Below are 17,799 nucleotides of genomic sequence, written 5' to 3'. Positions count from 1 at the left end.
AAGACATATGTAATGTTATTAAGGCGTCCACTATCTTCATCTCCGATTCACCGTCCCGCTTCTTCCCCCGAGAAAGAGAAAGAAGATCAACGTCGTAAGCAAGACAAACAATTTCTTTTCTTCAGGGATTAATCAAGAAGAAGTTTCTTTGACGAAAAAGAAGGAAGAAAAATCGAACGCTCTTTCATTAGACAACTCAACAGACAAATCTAGGTACCAAGAACTTGGCAAGAAACAAATGAACGTCGATCAAAATCTTGATCAAGGTATTGAAAGAGAACTTGACAGCTTTGGATCACTCCTTGAAGAATTGAGAATTCTCCTCTACAAATCAAGAGCAGCACGAATAATGATCATTAGAGCAAATAAAGGCGCAAGATAATAACGAAAGTAGAACATTGAATGATGCAATACCAACGGAAAAAAGATTTGCAGCGTTAAGTGAGCGGTACAACGCGATCATGTCCAAGTTTGGGAATGTTGAATGAAACTCCATCGAGTGAAAGGCCTACTGTTGCGACCACATCACCGACAACAACCGTAGTCGCATCGCCAGTACCTGATAACAATCCCAGCCAAAAACTTGGGGTCAGCTTAACGGTACATGAAAATACGAACAAAGCTAGAAGATCCGTCCTACCACTGTCTGAGGATAGAGTCAGTAAAGTTGTAGCCGGCTCATCAGTAACTGAGAAAAACGGGATTAAAGTTGGGATGACATTGGAAAAACCCGAGTATAAGGTCAAAAGTTGTGAAGTTAGTATACCAGAATCTATAAATACCATCAGCAATGAAGAGGATTGTTCACCAGTACTCGTGGAAAAGTCGGTTGGGGCCAGTTTTCCAGTTGAACCAAGTTTACCTCTATCCGAGAACAAAGCCACTTCAGCAGTCGTATCTAAGGATAATATCAGGAAAGATGAGATAATGTTGCCAGTTAATGAGGTCAACAGGGTTAATAGACACCGGTACCTGATGCTGGAGTCAGGAAAGGGGAAGTAAGCACACCATATTTTGATAACATAGTCAGGAATAATGGCGACAGCTTACAAGTGTCCGAGGATAAACTTAGCAAGCGCACTACAACCACAAGTGATATCGACTTGCTTCATTCATCTTTTGATTGGCAAACAGACAAAAACATCACTGGACACACCTTTTTCGGAAGAAAAATAAAGAAAAATCAAAATCAAAATCTTCGACTCCAATATTAATGTCTGAATTACCTACATTTGGGAGCTATTCTACACCATCAGTGCCAATAAAAGTTGCTGTTGCAAAGCTATCGCCTCTTTCCCAGTTGTCAAGACGCAAGTTACCTTTCTATCATTTCAAAAGTCGACAAGGAGAAAGATCAAAAAAAGGAGAACGAGGGAGCAGAAAATCTCAAGGCTACTCTTATGAAAGTAGAGGGAAAATCCGTTATTCTACAAGGAAAGGTTCCTTATATCAAACAAAATGTGCAGTCCCTAATAAGGGCCTGTGGAAGATCCTTTGATGCCCACAGCGAGCCACGATGATGAAGAAACGTCTGCTTTAGCAACTGATGAAACCTTTGGTGCTTTATCTGAGAACACGAAGAACAGCTATGAACTTTGTAGAACAACTGTAATAGCACGTCTGATTGATCGCAAACTTGGTCCAAGACGAAAAACGAGCATTGTGCCAACATTTGCCGCCAGAACGTCTAAAGTTTTTGATGACTCGGAGGCAGGGATGAAAGGGATTCCATTCACCATGCGGCACTTCACAGATATCGCGATTACATCGAAAGAGTAACCTTGAAATCTACTGTTAGAACAGAGGTAAGAAGTATTTTTGCTGCATGAGTCTACTTCTATGTTATGAAAATACCTAATTCCCTTGCCAAGAGGTCATTTCAAATTAAGTTCTTTTAAATTAGAAGATATAACTAGCTAAAAACTAGTGTGAGCTGCGTCGGTGTTTCTAATGAAACAGTAATGATGAAAAGGTAAATTATACACCGTGAAAAGATGAAAAAACTTACTGACGTTTCGGACGCTAGTCCTTCGTCGGAGTAAAAGAGCTCTTTTACTCCGACTAAGGACTAGCGTCCGAAACGTCAGTACGTTTTTTCATCTTTTCACGGTGTATAATTGACCTTTTCATCATTACTGTTCTTTTAAATTAGTTTAGTTTCCAAGTATACTTTAACAGTGCTGTATTAATTCTAGAAGCTTTCTTATTTGCGACGTAAGACTAAAATCATTGCTTCATTTTTTCCTTTCTGAGGGAAATATTCCAATTAATTTTCTTTTCTTTTTTATTCTTTTTTATGTGTGTGAAAACCATTGTGCTGATCAGAAGCTGTGACACTAAATATCAATAGTGGTTGACATTGGTCTCATTATTTCTTCTAGGCCTTGTCCATTCATGATATTCTACACAATCTAGATACTTCGTTAATGGAGATGGAGCTGGTATCGCTGTGCAGAGAATGTACCAAAACACTGAGGACACTTGACGCTTTGGGAAGCTTACGTAAGTCAGACAATATTATTACCTAAATTTCAAATCGATCTGTATGCACTGGGGCATGTTCGGCATGTCCTGACTTCGTTTAGTTTTAGGGTTTGCACGCCTTAATATGCACAATGCATTAATTTTGTTTTCAACATTTTTCTATACTTTATGCAGCTTCGTATTTGTCACCTAACACAGTCATCGTCAACCCAAGTGGAACGATCAAATTCAGGCATCTCAGCACAGGTAAATGTTTAGACCAAAGCAACACAGGGAGCCCATGTGACAACACGTGAAAGAACAGTAATCTGAAAATAAATTCTTACTTTTATAAATCACTTCAAAAACAAATACCCTTTTCGTCAGAAAGTTATTTTGGAATGCCTAGATCATTAGCTTTTCAAAGTGAGGCATTTGCACTCATGTACATGCCCTGAAATAATTCACAAAGCCGGATTGCAAACTAACCCGAGACAGATATGTCCCGAAAGATTTAAACTTATTTAAACGTCGCCACGAATTTCATCTCAAAAAGATATTCAAATTCCGAGTTCTAGTAAATGCCTGGCAGATTCCTTGCTGGATCAATTGAAAAAAGTCATATAAATACGTTCATTCTAGAGAGATCCTCGACCACAATACATCCCTAACTAAAAGCCTATTAATGCAGAGTATGACATATCTATCTCATCGGAAACTTGAATACTGAATACCAACATATTTTTTTCATCTCAATGACATATTTAACCTTGATGCGCGCGCACTGTAATCATCGCACATATTTCTCGCATGAAAATTGTTTATAGTTTTATAGCTGAGAACATAGCTGTAGACGTATCGATTATACGAATGGTTTGTACAGATATAAGAATATAATGTATTTCCATCATAAGAGTTAACCGGCAATCGCTAGACGGCGTGATATCCCTTAGCTCGACATGCTTTGTATTCCGTACATCAAATTAAATTACGACAGACATAATTAGCCTAGTGTAGAAATATGAATGTAATATCACGTGCCTTTTTAGAGTTGACTGGGGGCAAACAAGTGGTTGACTGGGGGGGTAACTAGCGGATTTTAAGTCAAAACATATCAAAATAAGTCCTCAAACTATCGTATCCGACTATTTTCTACGATATGAAAACAGAAAAAAAGAGATCAAAACAACCTCTAAGATTCTACAAGCCATTAAAAACGCAACTATTGCCGGAAGTGACGTCTATTAAAAAACAAACCCCCTCACATGAAAGATCACACTAAAATGATTGAGTTTATCGAGTTTGATGAATTAATTTTAAATGCTTGCTACTCAGTAGGTAATTATCCAAACATGATCAAACTCGGTAATAGTACTAATATTTATATAATCTTTTTTGTGTCGGGAGCATTTTTTGATTAGATTAATATTTTCACTCGGCCCCAGTCCCTTTCTCAATTCCGAAAAGGCTAACTGATATCCTTGGTTGAGCCATTTCTATTTTTTTGTAATGATGAAAAAGCAGAATTCAACAGATAAAAAGTAAATTTGCGTAAATATATGATATCTATATACTCGTAAATAAAATATATGTTATAAACGTTTTCATAGCATGGAATATAGTTTCTCTAAAACTAGATTTCAATATCATAAGACAGGCTAAAGATTTGAAGGTTAAAGTTTTACTAGTAAACCTCCCATAAGTTGATCGTAGGCAATTCAAGATATACGCAACAACTTTGGAGCCCTACTTCTGCTTTCCTTTGTCAAAACATCTTTACCAAAAGTCACAGAAACTTAAAATGGTTCTAATTCATTCCAAAATACTGACCAAAATGATGAATATACTTTCTCCACAGATGTAACCATAGATGAGCTCTTTTTGGCGCCAGAACACACCAAGAAATTCTCTTCTGAAAAGGTAAGACGAAATCGAAATCGTCTAAACTATTGACAGGCATATCTCAGCATTCTCCATTAATACATTTTTTCGACAATATTACAAGCTAGTACGTTGGTTCGTTGTTTTATATATTTTTTCTGCTCTCTCTCTCTGATTTGTGTGAGACTATCCGACTGGCCATGAAACTGCTGCAGTGAAATGGCTTTTTCTTACAACCAATCAAAAACCTCGATGGCCCAGTTTCAACCAATCACATTGTTACAAAGTGGCGTAGCTTTTTCGACAAGAAAAGGCAAATATTTTTCAATTCTTTAGTTACTTTTTTACTCAGTTTTTCGCTTCTTTTTCTTGGTTTTCATTTGGTTGTGTATATATGTCAGTACAACGCTACATTATTAACCTTTACACTAGCTTTTTGGAATCGAAATTTAATTCTAATATTTTTAGTTCTCACGTTGCCAGATTTCAACAAAAACTCGTGCTCGAGTTGAAATAAGTAATTTTAGCGACGTGACATTTTATGGTTTCTTTGTTCATTCGGTAATCAAAGAAAGCAAACAATAGCTCACGCTGAATTACAATTCAATAGAAGTTAGCCGAACTAAGATTCTTCTGTTAAACGAAGCATGTAGTTGGTTGTCTTTCGTCTCTTGTAAAGTGAACTACTGAACGTCTACAAACACAGCTTCTGAGACTTTCCGGGCAGTCTCTCTGTTGCTACAAAAGTTATTTGAAGTGTAAGCATAACTTAATGTGGAATTTTTATTGGAACAAGTCGAGCACTCGAAGCGTTGGCATCTCTAAGTAAGTTCAACTGTAAATACTGTTTTCACATTCGTGCATGAACTTCAAGAAGATTCACTTGCGTTATTAGGTGTCAAATTTAAACATTAGTGTTTTCCAACAAAAAGTTGAAGACATCTTTTCTATTCACAAATTTGAACTGCATGAGCTACACCTCGCATCTTCATGTTTAATTTGAATGCTTCAAACTCTCTTTGGAATTATATGGACTGTTTACTTGATTAGTTTACTTAGAGTTTTGTTTGAGCACGAAGTACCGCTAACGCACGGTTTTCGAGCACCGGTTTTCGCGTCCCTGTATTTTTGTTTACTAAATATCGAAGAACTCTTCACAAATTTCCTGGTTGTTATGTAATGCAAAGACATATTTTTGCATGGATTCTGATAAGCCTAGGTTCTATTGCCATTAATAAGTACTTTTAGTCCATAACAATCACAACACACTGCACGAATCAAGAAGTATGGACAATAGTGAGGACAAGAGCTCTCGAGCGCTTTGTTCAAAGCGACGACTGGAGACAGAGAATTAGCCTACTTACTCATTAGCCTGATGGGTCTATTGTAGTTTTGTTTCTTTACGAAATGCCTTCTTCCGCTTTATATTTTCTTTAATTTACTTTTACACGGGAGAAATTGAAGAAACAACACCTCTCATATCTAGAAGTTACACTCAAGAATGTGGATGGAGTTTGAAAAGTCGAAAGAAAACTCCCAAGTGCTTCGAAATATCTTTTGAATTTGGCTTGAAAAATGAATTCAAATTCAATTTCCAATGAACTTTGCCGATAATGTTTTGGTTTTATTTGTGACGAAAGTATATATTACAAATATCCTTTATTCAAGGTCTAGGAAACTTTGCGTAAGTTGAAGACTTAAGAAGGCATTTTACTGCAATTTTATAAACATGTGAACTCTGTGTGCCGTCAATCAAACCTAATCAGTCGGTACCTTTGATATTTTCGATTGGCGGCAGAAAAAAAAATTCAGCGTTCAACTCAGAGACACAAATCCGCATGTTTATGGAAAATACAGTAAACAATATAAAGAATTAAGTACACATGGCTGAATATGATTTCGCATTCAGTCTAAATTAATTGAATTAATATGAAAGAAATTTGAAACTAATAAATATATGAACACAAATGAAAAAGTCGTTAAAATTTCGGAATTTTCTACAATATGACTTTGGTAATTTTTAGTTAATTTAGTTTCTTATTAAAAAATCTTTATGTATTTTTTCGTTGTTTTTGTCATGGAGTGTATGCATCGTCACTGTAAAACCTTTGTTTTCTTTCGTTTCAGACGTGTGTTTTTAGTTTAGCAGTTACGATATGGCTGGCTGCTGACTGGAAGCTTACCGAGCACAAGAAGCCAGCCTTATCCAGAAAGTTCCAGGAACTTCTTGTTTCTATGACAACAGACTCGTCTAAGGAAAGAGCAAGTCTTGATTCCATTTTACAGGTAAATGATAAATTTATTCCTTAGCGTTTTTTGTGATGGTCATGGAATATCATGGAACATATTCTTTACATACACCTTTTTGCAGGAACGTTGTCATATAAAAATAAAGAATAGCAAAATAACAGATAGGAATTAATTATTTTTTAACGAAACTGGTGTAATTATTTCACTGTTTTTGAAGATATAGACTTAAATTTTTGATATTACTTTGTTAGTATACACCTATTTCAATGAACGTTGTCACCGTCAAAGGCGATAGGCTATAGGCGATAGGCGAGATTCGTTATTCCAGGATCCAAGAATAGCTGGAATGACTTGTGTTTCTGCTTCTTATTCTCGTTAAGAACATGGACCTTAGTGTTGAGACTGACTCAATGTTCTTTGTATTCAACGAAACCATTTCCGTCCCGGAATGACCTATCGCCTATCGCTTTTGGCCAGGACAACGTTTATTGAAATACTATATACTAAAACGTGTATACTAAAACAGTTATTCTTACAATCTAGGGAGCTTTAAATTTAAATCAAACGATAAAAAAATCTCTCATTTATTCTTTTCTAATGTTTTGTTATTCTTCTTATGACAACGTTTTTGCAATTAGCAGTATATAAAAAAATTGAAAATATATATTAGGAAGTTTATGTGTTTGTTTAGGTGTTTATATGTTTGTTGTTATTATGATCGGGGTTTTTGCTATTGCAGTCGCTTGCTTTTGTTGCAGCTGTTGCTACTACTTCTATCAGATGTTGTTTCACAAGTTGTTGCTGTCGTTGCAGTAGTTGTTTTAGTAATAGTGTGTCGTCATTACTGCTGTCTGTAGGTATTTTCAGTTTTCTTTGTGCAAGAAAAGATAATGTCTTTTTAAAATGTCAAAAAAATACTTAGAGTCGAATAAAATGCCAACGGATCTTCCAACAACTTGTCAAATACTACTGTCAATTGAAGACAATAGCTACATCCTTCTTCAAAAAGGTTTTCTTGCTATAACACTGTTATATCATGATTGTCTCTGCAGAAATGCGACTCCTTACACACAGACAACGAGATGACGTCACGGGAACGCTGCCAAGCCTTGTTATGGGAGTGCCAGGCTACCAAGGATTTAGACAAGCTAAATGTAAGTAAACTGAAGAAGAGCTTTTTGTTGACCGAGCCTGATAAGGTGCAGACAGGAGAATCAGTTGTCGAGAAGACCTCATCGTTGTTGTTCTTATCGTTATTGTTCGTATTGTAAGCGATATTGCGTCCAGAATTTTATGAGGACACGTCAAGGTCCTTCCCATTTCACTTGCAACATTTGTTCGGAAACCGGAAGAAAACTCTGGGAGAAAAATTTTTTGAATGGAACACATCACGCCGACAAAAGTATAAGAGGGTTTTTTCAGTTTTGTCCGATACAGCGAGGACACACTCGAGCCGTGAAAACGAGTTTTTTTTCCGACTTATTATTCACTGAACTTTCTACTGTTTCAAAGCCTCTAAAATGAAATACGGAACGTTCAAAATAAATCCTTCAGGATTAATTGCCTCAAGAGATGATTTACAGCATTTTAAAAAAGTGACGAAAAACTCGAAGTGTTCACGTTGCTATAGTTTTATGTATGTTTGCCTCAAGTACAGACCTTGCTTTCAAATAGGTTAAAAAACCACTTTAAACAAAGGTCGAATATATTTAAACAGTTATAAATTATCATGTAAACGGACGCGCAATTAATTTTTATCAAAACAAAACCAATATAAACTACTCTAGTTTACTCAGCATGTTTGCACAAAAAAATACTCAGCAACTCATAGGTCACGCGATAGGTTGTTGACTCTCGTTAAATTATGAAACTCATAAAATAAGATCCACTTGTAACTAACTTACATCTCGATTTGTTAGAATGACATGTTTAATTAGCGGACTTAAATAAGAAGCTGTACTCATGTTTTAATTGGTTTATAGTTGAAACTAGAGTAGGAATCGTGTACTTAGCCACCGTCACGGCTCGGAATTGACCGTATCTTTTGAATCACTGAGCACGAGATCGCTGTTTATCCAATCAAATTATGACGATTTTTCATTCTGAGTACCTAGGGATTTTTTTCTCCATTGTTTCCAATCAAAATTGGATAATGAAGATCCTTAAAGCATTGCTTTATAGCTATTCCAAGCTGATAATAATTACCTGGGTTTTTATATAATCGATTTATGAAAAAGTATCTTAATTTGCACAACAAAGGCTTTGTTTACCAGAAAATAGACAGAAAATAGGCCGTGGTTTTGTTTGCCCCTTGTTTATGCTACAATTGCTGACACATTAAAGTAAGAACCAAAGACGGTTAAAGTAAGCAAAGCCGGTTTTAAAATTCCGCTCTTAAAAAGATTATTAGTATACCATGAAAGACATTAGTATTTTAAGCAAAAAGCACTAAATGACAAGAAAATCTATGGCTCTCCATCATTGACCATATGATAAAAGCCATACAAAGCTCAAGATAAACACGCGCATTAAAAATTGATTTGTGAATTGGATGTGAAGTGAACTCCACTTTAATTAGACAAATAAAGCATGGAGGCACAAAGCATGTAGGAACATAAAGCGAGGCACGTTCGTGCTCTTCCTTATTGGAGTCAAAATCTATGATTTTTCGCACGTTTGATGCTTGTATCTCAAAACTGAACAGCTTTCTAAGTCACCGGCTTATTCAATTAATTCTTATCTACGTAAAATCATGGCTTAATGCGTGTAGCCTCAGAGGGGTAAGAAATGCAATTGGTTTGTTTGTTTTTATCTAACGATGATGACAGCTGAAGTTGTATGTACATGAAGCCAATTGAATTTAATTATTTCAAAGATAAGTAGACGTTGTTCACAAGATATGTGATCCGGATATTGTTTTCTTAGAAAATATCAGCCAAACAAGCTTTAAAGTTCAGCAATTGGTAAGCGTTTCCGCTCTAAAAAATGATGATACATTGTTGAAACGCTAAATATTCTATATGACGATATAAACAAAGTCAGAAACATTATCTTTCGACGATGAAAGAGGAAAAATGGCATCTCCTTTTCAATGGCAGACTCACTCATTAGATAATCGTTTCCATAAACGGTTTTTCAGGTTATGATCGTAAATGATGTGCTGCAACTGTTCATCAGATGATGTGATGATGTTCAACATCAGATGACTATTAAACTTTTTATCACTGGTTTAGACAACAGGAAATCGATCACCGTAGTAACAGGTTTACGATGTAGAATATTGCCCCGAATTGAACAAAATATAAACATTTTTATAGGGACTGAATTTTAGATTAAAATAGTAAATGGTGGTGATGGGGCAGGTGATGCCATTATGATAATGATAGTGATTGTGATGATGATGATAGTGATTGTGATGATGATGATGATGATAGTGATTGTGATGATGTTAGTGGTGGTGATTATGATGATAATGGTGGTGGTGGTGGTGGTGATTGCAATTGTGATGAAGATGGTGGTGGTGGTGGTGGTGGTGACGTTTGTGATGGTGATGATGGTGGTGGTAGTGATGGTGATGATGATGATAATGATGATAGTGATGATGATGACTATGATTATAATGATGATGGTGATGATGATGATAATGATGATAGTGATGATGATGAATATGATTATAATGATGATGGTGATAGTGATGATGATGATGATAGATGTCATCATTATTATTTAGTTATGACTTTGAAGATGCTAATGTGGCGGGCTAGTGAGTATTCTTTATTACCCCTGCTTCATATAGGTCGATAAGAAAGCAATCGTGGAATCAGAAAAGACAAAGGCACAGCACGCCATTTTGATGGGATCTGTTTCTGTTGCTGCTAACGTCAAAGGATTCCTTAAACAAGTAAGCATCCTAAATCAGTAACGTATTTGCTTAATATAAAGCAAAACCTTTTTATGTGTTAGGCTTTAAAATATACAAATTACTAAATACGCAATCACCAAAACGCTTTAACAAATTTGGTTTTAAGTCTTTTCGTTCTATAGACAAAGGGATTTTTGAGCTCGGTATATCGTGTGCTGCGCAAAGTCACTAAATTGTAATTGAGAAAAAAGCCGCTCGGACTGTAATTATAATGAGCGACTTAAATTTCTGAAAACCGCATTTAAAACTAAATATCCAGAACTCGATTTACTTGCTCTAAAAAATTGTGTTTGTTTTGATTGTTAAGATTATAAATATACATCAACAACTTTGGTAAAAATTTATGTACTGAAGTTATGCTTAATAGCTTCAATCAGTATATGAAAAGAAATTCACTAAAATATCAACAACTTTGTAAAAAAGAAGAAGAAAAGGGAAGCTTGAAAAATAAATGAGTTGTTGTATCAAATGATGGCAAATCTAATCTAAAAAAGGTTACTTCAATTTCATTTGAATGTAATGATTGCAAACAGAGATTTTGTTTTGAAAATCACTTGAATGAATTAGCTATAGACACATATCAAGCCAAAGAATCGAGGAAAAATAATGACATCCTCATTGATATTTTAAGGATACAAGAGAGAAGCAAAAGATAGCGGCACTATTTGTAAATCCGTAATGTTTTTACTCAATTAGTGATATTTGTGTGAGATATTTTGACCTCGCATTCCCCAGGACAGATACAACCGATCATTGAAAATACTAATATTGTCGTTAACTAAATATAAACAATAATTCTTGGACTGTGGTAGTGGGCGGAATGAGCTAGCCACATTGTTATTTTATTGCAAAACTGATTTTGTAACAAGAGACACCAAGTTGTCCTAAAAAACAATCCTTCATGGAAGGAAAAAGTTTTTGAAAAAATTCGATTTCCTCAGAAGAGAAACTTTGTTGGCTTTCATAATTCTAAAGTTGAGCTCGTTTCACGTTAGATGTTAAAGGTGAGCTGTGCAATGCTTTTTCTGATAGATAAGGATTCGATATTTTTAATTTTATATTGCCGGTCACTTCAAGAAAACAAACTATTGCCAAAATAGACTAATTCAGGGAAAAATACTAATTATTTTTGAAATACATTTAAAATTACTGATAATCTTCTCTTGACTAAAGGTTGAAAACACTTCTAATGAGAAAGAAAAACAGACTCAAGCATCTCAACGAGATATCAGATATTTTCTACGTTAAACGGCAAACGAAACTATATTGAAAACAAAATCTACTTCATCAAGATAGCTCAATAATTATTCTTTGAATATTTGATTTTATATTTCTACGAAGAGCGTTATTTGCCTTTGATGATATTTTTCTCAACGTTGCAAGGCTTCCTTTTACAGTTAATGCTCACTACATTTCAATTTCTTCCAGTATCGCGATTTTTCTCTTAAGTTTGAGTGGGAGAAAGCCGCCAATATAAACCCGTATTGACGGCTCAGAATTACCTCGCGATATTAGAATCGGGCGGTACAAAACTTTTTGCAGTTTAGTTTGAGTCGCCAAAACAGGTATATATTCATACTTATCGATTCATCGCTTCGGGATATATTTTCTCTCATCGCCGTCGATATATACCCGTATTGGCAGCTCAAGATCGCAATGATTTATAAATATTTTATAGTATTTGCTATAGATTTACATAGGTAAGTTTTTGATTTTGATTTATTTCAGGCTCAAGCTCCAGCTGAAGGAAAATTTGTGCAGGATACAAAACCACGTGACACCATAAACAAATCTCTTGAAACGGAACCTCAAAGCATTGAGCAGGAAATAGATCATAATAAGGATAAACAAACCAACCCCAAGGCTCCCTCGCCTGCTGGCAGTATGTTTTCACATTATCACAACCCAGCTGATCCGAGTATGGTGTTTACCCCGATCAGCGGTCACCCGAACCCTAACCATCAATCAAGCTTCCCAGGTGGCCAATCACAGACATCAACGCCAACCTTTTTCCCGATTGCTGTTCCTGTTCCAACTGCTGGAACCCCTCCAATGTGGTATATGACTCCTTCGGGAATGGTTCCATTTGGCCCCATGGGGCACCACCCTGGGTACTTTGTACCAGTGAACCAGGGATCTGCGTCATCTGTGGTGTCTGACAGTGAAATTAGTGGAATATGCGAGATGGCACCCAAAGAAATAAGTCGCGATTCTCACCCAAGCACACCTATGTCAGAAACAAGTCATGAATCTAGTGCATCAAAAACAACTCGAAGTATTACCCCTAGCACCAAATCCAAGATACCTCGTCCAATACGAGACCCTAATAGGCGTAGCCCAAGACCTCCGAACTCACACAAACCAAGAAATTCACCCAAATCCTTTACAACAACAGGGCCATCCGAACGTTCTCAAGTACGCAAAGGTATCAAAGAGGAAATCGATATTTCACCTATTAAAGAATCATTCAGAAGTACACATGAAAATAGTACCAAGACAAGTTCATATCGTTCTCATACTCCTCCCATTAGGCTAAGATCTGGAAGTGTTGAACTGGAACGAGAGGAACTAAGAAGACCCAGACCTCGCTCATCAACAGGATCGCTGGTTTCCACTCCCCCATCTGGAGAAAGGACATCACGGCCTTCTAGCCCGGTAACCTATGGCAACAGAAGTGAAAGATCTCGTCCTTCAAGCCCTAGTTTCTCAGAAGGACGTTCTGGCTCACGCCCGTCCAGTCCGGTGGGCTCTAGGTCATCCAGTCCTGTAGCAGCACTTATTTCAAGGTTTGAAGACTTGTCTACCAAACAACAACCCAGTGAACACTCACAGTCCGTTTCAAACCTTTTGTCAAAGTTTGGCTCGTCATCTTTATTGCCTGACGATCTGCTTACAAAAAAGCAATTCAAGGCCAACGCTCCTCAAACCAAAGAGCGTGATTATCATGGACGATCTGGACCTTTTAGACCTACCTCTGCTGCAGACCAATATTTAAATGAGTTGCCCACTGACACTGATGAAGCTCTGTCCAAATCCTGGCATGCAAAGCCTACACAAAAGCGATCGAGTCAAAATGATGCACCTTCTCTGAAGAGTGATGATTCTCCACCGTCTAGAAATCTCCGTAACAAAGAAACTAGCTCAAATCGACAAAGAACCCAAAGTTCTGATGGTGGTTTATCAATGCAAAACCGGAATCGGTTGGCTTTGTCTCTAGAAAACATCTATGGAGTTTCGTATGAGGAAGAGAAGCGGCAAACTACAGAGCAATATTCGATGGTGAGGAATCGTGAGAGGTCTTGGGCATCAATGGAAAATGTGCACAAACCAAGTAATGAAGAACAAAAAGTGGGCTACAGAATTAGGTCATCAACATCAGCAGAAAACCTTAGTAAAGAAGACACAGACATGGATCGTGCATCGAAGGATCTCGGGGTAGCATCCGTTAAATCTCAAGGACTCAGGAAATTATTGGAAGAAAATCTTTATGCAAAAGATAGAGGCATGAGCAAGGATAAACTTGCATTGAGTAAGAAATTATCCTTAGAGAGAACAGGACATGGTCTATTCGAATTCGGGAATAAGACAATTCCAATCATGAACGCAGACAATACCTATCCTGAATATTTAACAGACAAGAAAAGTGTATCCAATACTTCAGAACATAATCAAGAGTTAAATATCGGTACACTAGAAACTACGAAAGAATCAGTTTTTAAAACCAATGTTATGAAACCTGAAAGAGATTACCAACAAGACTATCCTAAAGAACTAGTTTCTCCTTCTGGTCGTTCGCGATTTGAAATCCCAGTAGCAATAGCTGTAATGGACGGCGAAAGAGAAATTATGAGTTCTAGTGCATTTGCCCCATCTTTATTCAGTCCTTCGTCTTCTATTAAAGATAAAGCGTTCTTTCAGCATCCCATAAAGCTGGAAAAAGAAACTGCCCCTCTGAGTCCACCAACACCTCTATCACCCTCGGTGAAAGACTGTAGACCAACGAGTTATTTTTCCAGTTTATCGTTTTCGGATATTGCGATGAAGCCGGAGAAAGATACAGCACTTGATCGGAACAGGAAAGATGATACAGGGCATCACCCTAGAGCCACATCATACCAAGTGGATTCTGATGGGGTTGGTGTTGAGCATCATGACAAGCAGAAAAAACCAGACATTATTGAATTGGTTGACAAAAATTCAAATATTGAAAACTTGGACTTTAACAATACTAGTTCTTCTAGGAAGAACATTGACAAAGGTGACTCCTCCTCAAGAAACCCCTTAGCTAATTCTAACGATTATTTGGAACGTTTTCAAAAGAGGCTGACGAAAACTAACTCATTGGAGAATATAAGACAAGACACGGAGAGTCAAATAAGCTTGGATTATAATGATTCCAAGCCAAAAGCCTTTGAAGACAATGCCCCTTCCACGAAACCTCATTTCACAATAAGAGAATCTGTTGGGAAATTGTCGGCTGACTCTTTAGGACATCCCTTAGAGAATTTTGGAACCATTCGTCAAGACAAAGGAACGCTTTCTTCATTGGATTCACAAGGTTTTCGTGGTACTAGAAGCTCTCAGACAGAAGCTGAAGGTAAAGGAATCAACAACGAGAGAAGCCCTAGTGACACTGGTGGAAAAGAAAGAAGCACTTCAAATGACACCCAACAAAGATCAAGACCATCGAGGGTAGATGAAACTTCAGCAACATCAACACAACAGCAAAGTACTCAGCCTGGTAGTAGTGCATCTTCTCAACCTTCGAGCGTAGCCAACACCCAAGGAAATCCGAAGCCACCTGCAAATAAGCCATCCAGCGTCCCTAACACCCCAACATCTGGCAGCTCGAAAAACTCTAAATTTTTTAGCTATACGAGACGACAAAGTTCTCCTCAGGTAACACCCTTGTCAGAAGAAAAGTCAGCGAAGCAAGATACTTCTAGCTCATCAAAGTTGCAGGATCGAAAGCTTACTAAACAAAGTTTCAAACCGAAAAGTCCTGCCCCTTCTACCAATCCTCGCGCAACTAGTCGTAATCGTCATTCAACCGCAGCCGAACAGAGCACTTTTGACTTTTCTGGAAAGGCTTTGCTAGAAAAGGTGGTAGGCAATGTTACTATTGACAAGCAGGTAAACTGGAACACGCGACATGAAAAGGTAGCCAAAACCCAATCAGTTCCTGTCAATGTTGAGCACATGCTGTCAAAGAAAACGCAAGACAATAATACACGAACCGATTCTTCCGACTTGACATCTTCAAAATGGGGAAACGTTAGGCAGTTGGTTTTAAGAAGCCCAACGTCACCGACTTCATCTAATTCATCTTCGTCATCATCTTCACCAAGGCTTCCTCTAAACAAATCTATGTTTTATTTTCCTCAAAGTGAAAGAGCAGAAAAACAACTCTCACCAACAGAACAGCTGAACAGCTCGGGTCAGAAGGGTTTTGTCATAACTGACACTAGTAGACAAAGTAAAGTGAAGAGTCCCAATACAGAAAGAAGCGACAATTTGGTTTATCAAAAAGACTCAAGTTCCTTGAACGAAATAGAAAAGAAGGAAAGGAAAAAGAAAAATGGGACTGTTGAAAAAACTAACTTTAAAAATCCTTCTGCAGGAGCCGATTTGGCAACTGAATTAAATGTCGATGAAACAAAATCCATGAAAAGTAAAGAAAAGAGTTCGATGATGAACAAGGTAGCTAAACTAACAACCAAAGCAGATAGTGTTAACATTGCTTTAGACAAAAAAGAAATCACTGCACGTGCAGAGAGTCAATCCTCAATTATTACACAACCGAGCAAGTACGATCATAACAATATGAACTTACAAAATGAAGACGTGAAAAATAAAGAACAAGGAATAGAAAAGAAGTTAGAGAAGAGTAGCCGTAGAAATTGTCACAACTCAGAAAATTTGGAAGAAATTGAGAGAAGTCCCGCAAGCAAAGAAAGTAATGCCGAAAGCGATAGTCAGGGGGAGGTTTCGAGCGAGAGGAGAGGTTCATTCGATCTTCGACAGATTTATAACTCTGCACGAAGAGCATCCCTCACACCTCGACCTGACACTGCATCCCCTAGATTATCGCCCAGTTCCTCTACCGCTAGTCGACCTAATTCTGCACTTGATAAAAGACCACCGTCACCAGGCAGACTAGACTCCAAGGAGCTTTTGGGTCATTTTGTTAAAAAGATGCTTAATTCAGCAAATGCAGCAAAACCCAATGGTGGCTCCCCAAGTTCTTCATTTGCTGACGGAGCCTCTCAGCAAAGTAGAGAGCCATTGAAAACGGACGTTTTAGGCAAATATGCGTTAAGTCCTCGAGAAAGGAAGAAATCTACGGGAAATAAGCACCTGCAGGACAGAAAGGAATCTCTTGAGAGAAAAGAAGAAAGCGCTGCTGGAAGAAGAGAGAGAAAAGTGTCTCATGAAAGAGTACAGCAGCATTTAGATCAGGAAAGACATGACAAGACGAGAGAAAGGAAAGAATCCTATGAGAGGAAACAGCAGAATGAAAACCAAGGACGAAATGATGCGGCAAATGAGGGGAACGGATCACATGACAAAGAACATCAGCTTGACAACCAAGGACGAATTGATGTAGTAAGAGAGAGAAAAACATCTCATGAACGAATTAAACAAAAGAATAAAGATCGGGAGAAGATCAACCCCAAGACAGATAGAACGATATGTAACGACAAAGAACACTTGAACGAAAGAGTGGAAGCTGCAGAGAGAAGACTATCTCATGAAAAAGATAAGCAAGAGGTACGTATATCCGGCAGTCGTATTTATATTTCTGAACCGTTCAAAAACCATTCAATATTAAGCTGTTTCGTCGGTGGGCGCAGTCAAATTTCTTTTATTTTATTTATTTTATTTATTGGGGGTCTGATATTACATTTTCAGTCATCCTAGATTCCCAAATATTAAAGCAATCCTGAAAGTGGGCTGTCTGAAGCCAGCTTCATTATTCCGTCACTTTACTGCCACCCGGTTGGCTCAGTTAGTTGAGAATCGGACTGTTGTGCGGCCGGAGGTCGTAGGTTCAAGCCTTGGCGACCGGACCAACACTCAGGGTCTTAAAATAACTGAGGAGAAAGTGCTGCCTTTGTAATTACATCTGCAAATGGTTAGACTTTCAAGTGGATCGGATATCCACTTTAAATGGCGATCCCATCTCTCCACACTTCATCATTACTAACCAATATCGGAGGGACGTAAAAGAACCACTGAGGACGTAAAGAAACCCAATGGCAGTGACCATTCTCAGTGTCTAC

At 37.5% G+C, this 17,799-nt stretch overlaps 1 protein-coding gene and 1 pseudogene across 2 annotated transcripts in view; both read left to right on the top strand.

The window, feature by feature from the left end:
- Window positions 1-382, top strand: part of LOC148912104 (serine/threonine-protein kinase 32B-like) — a 3,301-nt pseudogene extending 2,919 nt beyond the window's left edge. Inside the window, exon 5 of the transcript XR_016119389.1 lies at window positions 126-382. The product of XR_016119389.1 is annotated as a serine/threonine-protein kinase 32B-like (transcript). The remainder of the gene's footprint in view (window positions 1-125) is intronic.
- A 4,640-nt stretch (window positions 383-5,022) lies between these two features.
- LOC116304064 (uncharacterized) overlaps window positions 5,023-17,799 on the top strand; it is a 31,987-nt gene continuing 19,210 nt past the window's right edge. The window contains exons 1-5 of the mRNA XM_089028308.1: window positions 5,023-5,169; window positions 6,472-6,630; window positions 7,647-7,748; window positions 10,391-10,495; window positions 12,245-17,287. Of these exons, the coding sequence (XP_088884434.1) occupies window positions 6,580-6,630; window positions 7,647-7,748; window positions 10,391-10,495; window positions 12,245-17,287 (5,301 nt within the window). The 5' untranslated portion in view covers window positions 5,023-5,169; window positions 6,472-6,579. The remainder of the gene's footprint in view (window positions 5,170-6,471; window positions 6,631-7,646; window positions 7,749-10,390; window positions 10,496-12,244; window positions 17,288-17,799) is intronic.

The sequence above is a fragment of the Actinia tenebrosa genome, unplaced genomic scaffold, assembly GCF_029948245.1.
Source record: "Actinia tenebrosa isolate PJP-AT-01 unplaced genomic scaffold, QUT_ActTen_1.0 PGA_scaffold12__29_contigs__length_12842862, whole genome shotgun sequence".
NCBI classification, from domain to species: domain Eukaryota; kingdom Metazoa; phylum Cnidaria; class Anthozoa; order Actiniaria; family Actiniidae; genus Actinia; species Actinia tenebrosa.
Note: the sequence above shows the minus strand (reverse complement) of the source record. Positions and strands in the feature narration are given on the sequence as shown.